Here is a 12,813-nt window from a genome sequence, read left to right on the forward strand (position 1 = left end):
TGGCCCTTACGGCCAAAGGGATCAAGGGGTATGGAGAGAAATCAGGAAGTGGGTACTGAGGTTGAATGATCAGCCATGATCTTATTGAATGGTGGTGCAAGCTCGAAGGGCCGAACGGCCTGCTCCTGCACCTAATTCCTGTGTTTCTCAATTTCTATGTACCTGCATTCCAGTGTGTATCAGCATTCCAATTTGTAACTGAATACTAGTGTGTACCAGCATTCCCGTGTGTATCTGACTTCCAGTGTGTACCAGCATTCCAGTGTGTACCAGCATCCTAGTGTGTACCACATTCGAACATGCATCTGCATCCCAACGTTACCTCCATTCCATTTTGTACCTGCTTCCCAGTGTGCGCCAGCTTCCCAGTAAGGACTTGCATTCCAGTGTGTACCTGCAATCCAGTATGTACCAGCATTTCAGTATGTACCTGCATTCTAGTGTGGATCTGTATTCCAGTGTGCATCTGCAGTTTGGTGTGAACCTGCATCCCAGTTTGTACCTTCAGTTAGAGTTAATTCCTTGATGATTCAGCAATCACTCCTCAGAATTTTCAAAATATTGTGGACTTGACAACATAGAGCAGTCTCCAGCACAAAGCATCACATCATTCCCTTTCCTTCTGCCCACTACATTCGCGGTGTGTGAATAGTGCAGTGCTTAGTGAGTACTGAGGCCCCATCTGCGCTCTTAGGTAGACGTTAAAGATTGAAAGGCACTATTTTGAAGATGAGCAGGGGAGTTCTCCCTGGTGTCCTGGCCAATATTTATCCCTCAATCAACACCACTAAAATAGATTATCTGGTCATTATCACATTGCTGTTTGTGGGACCTCGCTGTGCACAATTAGCTGCCACTTTTTTTACATAGCAGTAGTGACCACACATCAGAAGTACTTCCTTGGCTGTAAAGGACTTCGGATGTCGTGATGTTGTGAAAGGCTCTATGTAAAGGCGAGTCCCTTCTTGCTTTGATCATACACAGAATTTCATGATCTCACAGGAACGAATGTACTCGCCTATCTTAAAAGTGGAATTCCCACCCCTTTGCAATGAGCTGAGATTCTCCCCATGTGCAAGAACCATTGCAGAAGTAGAGAGACAAACAAAGAATTAGAGATTCATCTTTTTCTTTCTTTCTTACTTTCTTTCTTTCTTTCTTTCTTGTGAACAGTTTTTTTTGGACATTGAGATTGTTAACTCATGGAATAGGTGGATGGTTAGAGCCATATGTCACATAATCCTTATGAACTTGGTGGGTGTAGAGTAAGCAGTGGTTCACAGGGGCAGCGGACAGATTTTGGTGATTTCTGTGTCCCAATGATTAAGTTAGAGAGGTTAACTCATTGTCACATAGAAATTACCCAATGTAAGTAATTGATTTATAAATATTTAGAACCCTAGTTCTCTAAACTTTGACCTTCCTAAGGTGTATATTCTAGGACTGCACCAGGTAGAAAGCAATATAAATACTTGTCAAAGTTCACGTTACTTACATTTTGGCCCATTTGTTAAGCTCTTCATCTATATAAACTTTTGTTTTCTTTGGTTGCAGCCCAAGGGAGTGTCCACAAAAGTAAACACAGTCATCTTCTGCCTTTATCAAAGTTGGGTCAGCTTCAAAATATGGAAAAGAAATGTTAATATCAACCAAGCAACATTTACACACGCTTGTTGCCAAATATATTGCCTTACTTGCACTAAGAACAAACTACACTTTATGTAGCTAATGGAAGCCAATTCCATGGAAAGCAAAAGACATGTGAACAATGCATATTTGTCAATTTCTCGGCTGCATCTCCTGCTGTTAATTCATGGGAGTCATAAAAGAAAATGACGCATTTTTTTCTGTACACATCACTCTACCCCAACAATTAACACTGTTGGTAGATGCCAACATGAAGGTGATTTGACAAGGATTTCTATTGTTCTGTTAACCATACTCCCCAAAGTGCTTTGCATAATTATTTGAAAATGTAATTAATGCTCCATTTACTCGACTTCGCTGCCAGCAATGGCAGCTCCAAGTTCGTCAACAGCACCGCAAGGTAAGTGAGCAGGTGGTACTGTCTCAGAAGACATACGACATACTTGACGACCTGAAGAGGTCATTTTCCTCCAGTGTCATTGTGCCAGAGCAGCAATATACATATTCAGCTGTAGCTGCATTAGCCACGAGACCTTCCAGAGAACTAAAGGATAGCAGTTTAAATGGGAAACTATTTTTAAACTGGCCACTTTTTCTGATCATAGACAGTAGCTAAACCTTTAAAGATGGTAAGGTTCCTACACAATCTTCGCAGGTACAAATTTAGAATTTTCTGCTCTATTCCTATAAGCAATGTGCTCCATTTATCCATTTTTTGTACTTATATTAGTCCTGTTGAACATTATTAAGAAATGATGGATTAGATTTTAGCCTACTTTACATTGGAAAGTTGCAGACTAACGATGTCAGGAGTGCTCTCCTTGGGCCTTCCCAGCCCCTTCCTTGCCTCTCCCTCCCAGCAGTGATATTCAAATGAGGCCCAGGAGTTACAAAGGCCCAGGCCTCAGGGTTGATCTCGCCACATGGGTTATCCTCCCGCCTCGCATGCCCGCCTGTTCCGAACCAGTATCCCAATTAAATCTGACACCTGTACATCCAATAACAATGTGTGCTTGTTTTGCATCCTTCAGTTCTCACATTTTATTACAGTTTAAAAACAGTTTAATTTTCTTTTAAAGACAATACGGATATTAAGCACTCTTCTGGCTGTCACAGGATCGAAGCGAAATGCTAGAAATTTCACATTACAAGCTACAAGATACCACACTTGTGTATGGCCTGCATATTAAATAGCACTGCCTTATTCATTCTTTCATTGTTTTCCTCAATTATAAATCATTATGTCAGCTGAATCGATATCGCAGTGAAATCAATATCATTAAAAGGGTTTTCAGATGCAGTGATATGACATTTGCTTCAATATTTCTGTATATATCAATTATTCTGATACCGCTGAAAGTACTGCCATAATTATTTTACTCATACCTCCCCTACATTAAAAGAAGGGCTATGAATCTTCCTGATTGTGTTAGGGTTTCATCTTTCTTCTCTGAGGCAGACCGTTCAGATTATACTCCTTGTCCCTTATCTTTAATCTACTTCGAAATAGGAATTGTACAACAAAAGATAGATGTGATTTGAGAACAATAAATCCTGACAAGCAGTTACAAAGCTTGTTAACTGTTAACATGTATACCCTTATAAACAATGGAAGTACTTTTTTGAGAACTCTGACCAAAAATCTGATAATGTTTAAGAAGTTGCTAAACACAGTGGGGGTCGTTCTGAATTTGGGTGATAAAAATCAGCAAAGATGTACAATGACCGGCTGATCCGATATCACTCGTTTAACACGATCACCCAAAGTCAAAATTACCCCCTCCTCATTGACTGTTCCACAAATGAAGGAGACAAAACAACTAGTAAAAAAAGAAACAAGTTATGAGTAAGTTACACAGATATTTTCCTTTCTATTCCCCTGAAGGAAAAAACTAATTCAAAGGAATTGTTCCATGGATGACAGCCGTAATGATTCATTAGTTTAAATATAAAGACTTCTTGATGTTTCCCTGGTGTTTCAACAAAGTGCAAGAAGTTAGAAATGAACAGGGGAATTAAGTCAGTGTGCAAGTTAAGAGATTGTCAGCAAAACTTGAGTTGGTAAATGTTAAATTATTTTCAACCATTATAACTCTATTTTATTATTCAATGCTGAATTATTAGGAACTCGAGCAATCTAATAAACATGAAAATGCACAAGAAGCCATTGGTAGCCTCATCCAAGTGACTATTCTTCATTCATCAGTTGAGATAGCTATTCAACCCTGAGGGTATGACAATTGAGCCTGACCCTGGTCTCACCTGGCATCCTTATCCACAACTTTTCAGTAGCGGTCACTGGTTAACAAGCAGAATTTTTCCGTTCCCCAGTGTTTGCTGCCTACCTGGAAATGCTGAGGCTAACTTTATTATCCCTTCTGTATCCCCAGTGGAGATCTGCTAACAGCCCACAGCAGGAATCCAACATGAGATATTTTTGATCTGTGTGACTGCACCACATTACACAGTGAATTTACTTACTGATCCACTGGGGAATCCTGAATTGCAGGTTTTCCTCATGAATGGAAGATGATAACAAACTTCCTGTGTACTATTCTGTTGGAAAGACTTATGTCTCAGTTTCATTTCCGTCTGCATTATTCACATTATTTTGGTGAGCTGCATGTGTTAGACAGGAAGGGGGCTAATCAGTTACATATGGTGAGAATTAAGACATGGGATGGGGAGGGGGATTTTAACTGGGAGCGGGTGTCGGTAGGGGCTGGGGCGGCCGTTAAACCCGCCTGATGTCAAGTGGTTGAAGACTCAGCTATCGTAAATCTCGAGCCTCATTTACATACCCACCAACCAGCTGCCCATCTGAAATGGGCAGAAAGAGGCCAACGGATAGCTGGTTAAAATCGAACAACTCAGTCTGTCCGCTGGCTGGCAAGTACTTACATAAGAACATAAGAAATAGGAGCAGGAGTAGGCCGTCTGGCCCCTTGAGCCTGCTCCGCCATTTAATATGATCATGGCTGATCCAATCATGGATTAATGTCCACTTCCCTGCCCGCTCCCCATAACTCCTTATTCCCTTCAGTTAAGAAACTGTCTATCTCTGTCTTAAATTTATTCAATGACCCAGCTTCCACAGCTCTCTGAGGCAGCAAATTCCACAGATTTACAACCCTCTGAGAAGAAATTTCTCCTCATCTCAGTTTTAAATGGCGGCCCCTTATTCTAAGATTATGTTCCCTCGTTCTATTCTCCCCCATCAGTGGAAACATCCTCTCTGCATCCACCTTGTCAAACCCCCTCATAATCTTATACGTTTTGATAAGATCACCTCTCATTCTTCTGAATTCCAATGAGTAGAGGCCCAATCTACTCAACCTTTCCTCATAACTCAACCCCTTCATCCACGGAATCAACCGAGTGAACCTACTTGGTGGAGAAGGAGTTCCAGCAGGGTCTCATGGTGGGGGTGGGGGGAGTGGGGGAAAGGTAAGGGCGAAACTAGGATTGCTCCTCCTGGCACCACAAATGAAAATGTAACACTTACATTTGATGGTCTCTTCAGTCTTCAGAAAAGCGAGGTGGTCACGACTGGCATCCTACTCAGACCTCTTTTTAAAGGGCATAGGGGGCCTATTGATGTAATAGCACCCTGATTTGCATATATATGTATGAGGCTCCCACCTGACTTAAGTGGGTTCCTCATCTGCCGTTGAATACAGTGGCGTTAAAATCACTGCAGAACGGGAAAGTCTTTTGTTAATAATGGTTGATTTGTAAAAACTGTGGGTGATAATTGGGCAATGCAGTGCCATTTTTTAGGAGCTATGCTGCCTCCAAAGGCCCCAAAATTGCAGACAGGAAGTGTGTGCACACATCAGAAGGGCTCCGCCAGTTATATTAAATAAGAACAAACAAGGGGTGCCGGGGAATAATGCTGCGCTGGGGGGGAGTTGAGAGGAGGGGGAGGGGCTGGGAGGTGCGGCGAGGAGATGACTCAAAAGAGTTCAGTCCCGAATTTAGCCCCCATTAACTTTTATAAAATTGTAATGTACCCTCACTTTTTATGGAGGGGTGGATCCACAGATGCAATAATGAGCTCACCTTGCATTTCCCAAAATATGCGGACACCCTGTATCTGGTCAGGAACAGATAGCCACCTACTAAATCCAGCAACATATTAAACAGCACTGATAATAAAAACCACTTGTAAAACTAACACCCAGATCGATGTCACTAGAATCTACCACCAAAAATATTTAAGGCACGCAGCTCCTTAGATCCAACAGAGACTATCCAGCAGAACACTGCGGAATCAATGCCCCCGCCATGTATTAGCTGTCACAGCATTCTAAAACTCCAGGTAGACTTGCTGAAGATATTAATTTTAGAAATGTACTTGTGCCTTTTGTGCGCTCTCTGGGAGGATTCTGCCTACTGCTGTGTGAATATGTTCAAACTCTCTTTGAACATTGTTCAGCTCTGTAATTTGAGGATCAGAAAAAGTTCTTACAAAACAATTTTAAAGGCTACTGATATCCAGATGTACGAATAAAGGCCGCAGCACCATATTGTTTTTTTTAAAACATCAGTATTTTTGGTCGTAAGAAGAGCTGACTACCAGAACAACCTCTGACATGGTAAAATCCCCAATGTGTGTCATTCATTATTGCCTGGGTAATGATGCCTTACAGCATTTTTATATGTAGAATTTACAACAGTAGACTGTATCCCCCAATATTTAAAATTAAAACATGACATGTTGTGTCTGTAAGCACTCTAGTAATGACTCCACGAGCAACACATGCATGTGTATACATGTACCGAAAGAAAGAACAAAAAAAAACATAGAATTAATTACATCACTGTTTGGGTTCTGCAGTAGTGGAACAAGTACATTTTACAGGTAAGGTACATACTTGGTATCACAATCTTTCCCCTGGGTTGTGTAGGTACAGGTGGGTGAGGACGCTCGTTCCAGAGTGACCAGACTGTGTTCAGGTTGTTTGATGGTGGCACTGCGCCCCCTTCCAGCTGGGTGACCTCAGATCGCTCAGCTGGCTGAGTCTCAGGGCCTTTGCCGTTGCCCAGTGGTGGGCAGAGCCACAGGAGTGTGTGGCTTCCCTGTAATCCTTTGAGGGCTGCGGTGTCTCCCTGCTGCCCTTCAGTGATAGTGGGAGGCTGGACATCCCAGGTCCCGTTGGGAGAACTGGAGGGTGCAAGCCTCTTGCTCCCGGTACTGGCGCTGGTGACCAGAGAGGTAGAGCCGATCTGGGGCAGGATATCGGTAGTGGTGCCTTTGCCGTCTGCTGATCGCTGGCCCTGCAGCTGGTATGCTCCCTCTGTGTGTGGCCATGCTCCCTGGGGCATCACATTGGTCCTGGAGGCACAGGCTACATGATCGGGTAGCCTGCTGGACCTGGGTGCTTCTGAAGGGAGGTTGCCCTTGGTTTTGTCAGCGTACATGTAGAACCCGGCATCGCACATCATTACTTCATTTACTGTCATAATACATTGGTTCTGACCGCAATCGTCTGACTTAACATGGTTAGTTACATTTACATACTTGCCTTTGTCAATTACATCTTTTACATGTGTATCACCGACATCGCTGTATAAAGAGTGGAACTGCCCCTTTAATTGTGATGGATTGCCGGTATCCTTTAAGAGGACCTTGCAATCTTTACCCCAATCTGGTTCACTGCTCAGCATCACGTGTTGCTCCATCAATGCTGTCCCTCGTGGTCTGGCCGCCGCCATCTTTACTTCAGGCACTTCACCTCGTGGTTCGGGTGCCATCTTCTTTCTCTCCACGAGGTAGGCTGCGGTGATCCTTTATTCCCCAGGTTCTGCCATGGAAGCAGGGAAGTTGCCTTCTGCGCCAATTTTCTTCCTCCGGAGTCCTGCCACTGGAGCCTGGAAGGTGAGGTCGGGTCATTTTGGCTGGATCATCTCGCCGTTGGGTTGAGCGGCTGGTTTCTCAGGTGTTGTGCGAGATTCAAATTCGGGGCCGCGTAGGATGTCGATCACCGGAGGCTGGAGGTTTTCTCAGCTCCAACGGATCTTTTTCATCTTCTTCCTAGCAGCGTTGGACCATCACCAGCAACGATCCACAAAGGTAACTTGTGCATCGCGCCGTCATGGGACACCTGGACATCCACGCTGCCAACGACTGGGATGGTGTCGTTTGTGTAGGTGAGCAGCTTCACTTGGATCAGGGTCATTTTAAGTAGTTCGATTGGATTGTCCCAGAGTTTCTCAAAGGCCGCCTGATTCATCAATGACTGGCTCGCCCCTGTGTTCACCTCCATCGTTACTGGAACATCGTTGATTTCAACTTCCATTTTCAATGGAGAACTCTTGGTGGTGCAGGTAAACACTCTGTACACCTCATCGTGGGGCTGAGTTGCCTCATCGACTCTCTCATCATCACTGGAGTCCGGATGATCAGCCAACTCTTCATTGATTCGGTACAATTTCTCTTGCACACTCGCTGGAGGTGACCCTTTGTGTTACAGCCTTTGCAAGTATAGTCTCTGTAGCGGCACTGGTGGGCCCTGTGATTTCCTCCACAGCACTAGCATGGAGTTGGCCGGTTGGCCCCATGTGGTGGACTCAGGGTTGCGGGACTCGGAGTTCTGTTCTCTCTTCCCTGACAGAGACTGCTTGCATATTTTGCAATATCTTGGCCTTCGGGCCGCCGGTGGATGTAGAACCGATGTCTGGCTGTGAGGATGCTCTCTTTAGGTTTGAGCTGTTCCCGTATCATCGTTACGAGCTCTGCATATGTTTTGGTTGTTGTCTTCGCTGGGGCTAGCAAGTCCGGTGAGCCCACAACTGCTGAGCAGGATAGCTCTGTGATAGCCAGCGAGGTCGGGTTGTCTCCCGCCAGGTCGTTCGCAGTGAAAAAGTGTTCACACCTGCCACAAAGGCCTCCCAATCTTCCCCATCGGTGAATTGTTGAAACGTGCCAAGGTTAGACATTTTTGCGTGGAAATTTGCAATCACGTCGCCAGTTGTTGTGTCTGTAAGCACTCTAGTAATGACTCCACGATGCAAGGTATTGTACTGGAACTGTGGTGACCTTAGTCCATTTATTACAGCTCCTGAGTGAGGGTACAGTATGGTGAGCTCCCTTTTACACCTGGTTACCTGTCATGTACAGGTGACCGCTAGGTCTCCACCAGTTGTACCTTCTGGTGGTACAAACATAGTTTATACAGTGTGAAGGTACATCCAGTAGTCTATAAGTGTACAAGGAGTATACTTATATTATACATACACAACATGACAACTGTTCATTCATCAGGATGAGTGACACGGCTTATAATGACTTTGCCTGTCATTTCCTCCACATAGTCAAGCAAACATGTATGCAAGAAAACTAGCTTCTAACTCTCTGCTCACTCATTTCTGTTCTGTCAGCTGTCAGTGGGTAGCACACTTGCCTTTGAGAAGGTTGTGGGATCAAGTCCCACTCCAGGGATTTGAGCACAATAATCTAGGCTGACACTCCAGTGCAGCACTGAGGGAGTGCTGCACTGTCGGTGCTGCTGTCTTTCGGAGGCCCCGTCTGCTCTTTCAGGTGGACTTTGTTATATATGTGGACTTATATTTACTCAGTATAGCCACCACAGGGTTCATTCCCCGGAGTCCCAAGGGATCCCATAATCCCATGGGAGCACAGATAATTAAGAAGGCTTCACAGGTTGGAGAGGCACTCAGGAGACCTGCAATAAAAGACTAAAGTCACACTTTACTTTGAGCCCACAGTGTTAGGTCTGACTCTTTCTCCATACACAACAACTGGCGACGAGATACATCTAGTGAACCCGAAGATGCAGAGAACAGTGGGCATCCTGGAGACATTTTCGGAGGGAGATGATTGGGAAACTTTTGTGGAGCAACTCGACCAATATTTCGTGGCCAATGAGTTAGATGGGGAAGAGAGCGCTGCCAAACGTAGAGAGATCCTCCTTACTATCTGTGGGGCACCAAACTATGGCCTCATGAAGAATCTACTCACTCCAGCAAAACCCACGGAGAAATCGTATGACGATTTGTGCACACTGGCCCGAGAGCATTTGAACACAAAGGAAAGCGTTCTGATGGCGAGGTACTGGTTCTACACCAACAAAAGGTCTGAAGGCCAGGAAGTGGTGAGTTATGTCACCGAGCTCAGGCGCCTTGCAGGACATTGCGAATTTGAAGGACATTTGGAGCACATGCTCAGAGACTTTTTTGTACTTGGCATTGGCCACGAAACCATACTTCGCAAGCTTTTGACTGTAGAGACCCCAACCTTGAGTAAGGCCATAGAGATAGCCCAGGCATTCATTGCCACCAGTGAAAATTCAAAGCAAATCTCTCAGCACACAAGTGCTGCTACAAGTACCGTGAACAAAGTGATGTTGTTTTCGAATCGTAACATACAGAGCAAGTCACACATACCTGCAGCTACATGTCCGCAGGTGTCTCAGAGTCCACTATCAAAGGTGATAAATGCAAGGCTGTTAACACCTTGTTGGCACTGTGAGGAGTGAACTTCGTTTCCATTCATGCCGATTTAAAGGATACATTTGCAAGGACTGTGGAACAGTGGGACACCTCCAACGAGTGTGCAGGTGAGCTGCTAAGCCTGTTAAACCTGCAAACCACCACATTGCAGAGGAGGGCAGATCCACGGAGGATCACTGTGACCCAGAGCCTCAGATAGAGGAGGCAGTGGTACATGGAGTGCACACATTCACCTCGAATTGTCCCCCGATAATGCTGAATGTTGAACTAAATGGACTCCCGGTGTCAATGGAGCTGGACACTGTCGCGAGCCAGTCCATCATGGGCAAAAATGCTTTCAAAAGGTTGTGGTGCAACAAGGCCAGTCTTAACTCCAGTTCGCACGAGACTAAGAAGTTACACTAAAGAACTGATTCCGGCAATCGGCAGTGCTACCGTAAAGGTCTCCTACGATGGAGCAGTGCACAAGCGAACACTCTGGGTCCCACGCTGCTCGGCAGGAGCTGGCTAGGAAAGATACGCTGGAGCTGGGAGAACGTCCGAACGCTATCACCTGATGACGACACTTCATGTGCCCAGGTCTTAAACATATTTCCTTCACTGTTCAAACCAGGCATCGGGAAATTCCAAGGAGCAAAAGTGCAGATCCACCTAATTCCGGGGGCGCGACCCATCCAACACAAGGGAAGAGCAGTACCGTACATGATGAGTGTAAAGTCCTGTCCCCTCAGTACAGATTCACATGAGGCATGTAGTGAAGTCAAGGTCACTCTGGACCTGCACCTTTATTTCACAGCTCTGGAATGCTGCACTTGCCTGAGACTTGTCCTTATATACCTGTCTCTTGCAAGTGCACCCCTGGTGGTAAGGTATGCTGGTGGTTAAAGGTCATATCTTATTACAGTCATGTATAGCATGTTAGGATACAGTTATATATAATAATGTAAGATACATGACATCACCCTCCCCCAAGGTCTTATTGTCTTTATATGTTCAGTCTCTCAGGTGGTCTACGCTCTCGCGTGGAGCGTCTGAGTTGTGGTTCAGTTGTTTGCCTTGGTGTCTGTTTTTCTTTGGGTGTGGTTGCTGGTATCTCGCCTGGGCTGTCTGTTTCGATTGGTGTGATTGTTGTTGACTCACCTGGGCTGTCTGTTGGGATTGCCCTTTCCTCAGGTTGTTCCCTCTGTCTGTCCACCAGGTGTGATGCGAGTTCCACATTGTAGTCTGCCTCTGGTTCCGCAATGTTGTTGGTAAATCTGCTTTTGACTTGGTCTATATGCCTCCGGCAGGTTTTTCCATTGTCCATTTATACTACCAGTAGCCTGTTTCCTTCCTTGCCCGTTACTGTCCCTACAAGCCATTTGGGACCCCTGCCATAGTTTAGTACAAACACTTTGTCCCCTATCTCATTCCATCTCCCCCTCGAATTTCTGTCATGGTACTCAGTCAGCTTACGGCGCTTTGCCTCAACGATTTTGTGCATGTCTGGGAGGATTAATGAGAGCCTTGTCTTTAAAGTCCTTTTCATCAACAGTTGTGCGGAGGGGAATCCCAGTCAATGAGTGCGGACGAGATCTGTATGCCAGCAGCAGTCGCGACAGGCGACCCTGCAGCGTGGGACCTTGGATTTTAAGCATGCCTTGTTTAATGATTTGCACTGCTCTCTCCGCCTGGCCGTTAGAGGCCGGCTTGAATGGTGCCGTCTTGACGTGATTTATACCGTGGTCAATTATAAAATCTTGGAATTCTGTGCTGGTGAGCACAGACCATTGTCACAGACCAATATGTCAGGGATTCCGTTCGTTGCAAACATGGTTGCGAGGCTCTCCACAGTGGTGGAGATTGTGCTCGAGTTTAAAATGGTGCATTCGATCCACTTTGAAAATGCATCGACAACTACAAGGAACATTTTGCCCATGAATGAGCCCGCATACTCTACGTGCACCCGCGACCACGGTTTGGTAGGCCACGGCCAGGGGCTCAGGGGAGCCTCCCTGGAGGCATTGCTGAGTTGGGCACAAATGGTGCACCTTCGGACGCAGAGCTCCAAGTCCGCGTCAATACCAGGCCACCAGACGTGGGATCTGGCTATGGCCTTCATGAGAACGATCCCCGGGTGCTCGCGGTGGAGCTCCTGGACAAATGCCTCTCTGCCTCATAGAGGCATGACTACTCGGCTGCCCCACATCAGGCAGTCTGCTTGTAGTGATAGCTCATGCATGCACCTGTGAAAGGGTTTTAATTCCTCGGGGCAGGCATCGCGAGCCTCTGCCCAGTCACTGGTTAGGACACATCTTTTTACTAAGGATAACATGGGGTCGCTGGCCATCCAGGCTCTGATTTGGCGAGCCGTCATGGGCGAACCTGTGGACTCAAAGGCATTGATTGCCATGACTATCTCACAGTCCTGTTCATCAGACCCTTCTGTGGTCGCCAGGGGTAGCCTGCTGAGCGCGACGGCACAGTTGCCTGTGCCTGGTCTGTGCCTTATTGTGTAGTCGTAGGACGCCAGCATGAGTACCCACCGTTGAATTCACGCCGAGGCGTTGGCGTTTATTGCCTTGCTCTCGGATAGAAGGGACGTGAGGGGCTTGTGGTCAGTTTCTAATGCGAACTTGGCCCCGAAATGGTATTGGTGCCTCTCTTTGACACCATACATGCACGCGAGCGCCTCCTTCTCTATCATTCCGT

The 12,813-nt window shown here is 45.9% G+C and overlaps 1 protein-coding gene across 1 annotated transcript in view; it reads right to left on the reverse strand.

The window, feature by feature from the left end:
- The window catches only part of kynu (kynureninase), a 295,567-nt gene that overhangs the window by 265,496 nt on the left and 17,258 nt on the right, over positions 1 to 12,813 (reverse strand). Inside the window, exon 2 of the mRNA XM_070873566.1 lies at positions 1,496 to 1,616. Coding sequence (XP_070729667.1) covers positions 1,496 to 1,616 — 121 coding nt within the window. The remainder of the gene's footprint in view (positions 1 to 1,495; positions 1,617 to 12,813) is intronic.

The sequence above is a fragment of the Pristiophorus japonicus genome, chromosome 3, assembly GCF_044704955.1.
Source record: "Pristiophorus japonicus isolate sPriJap1 chromosome 3, sPriJap1.hap1, whole genome shotgun sequence".
NCBI lineage: Eukaryota > Metazoa > Chordata > Chondrichthyes > Pristiophoridae > Pristiophorus > Pristiophorus japonicus.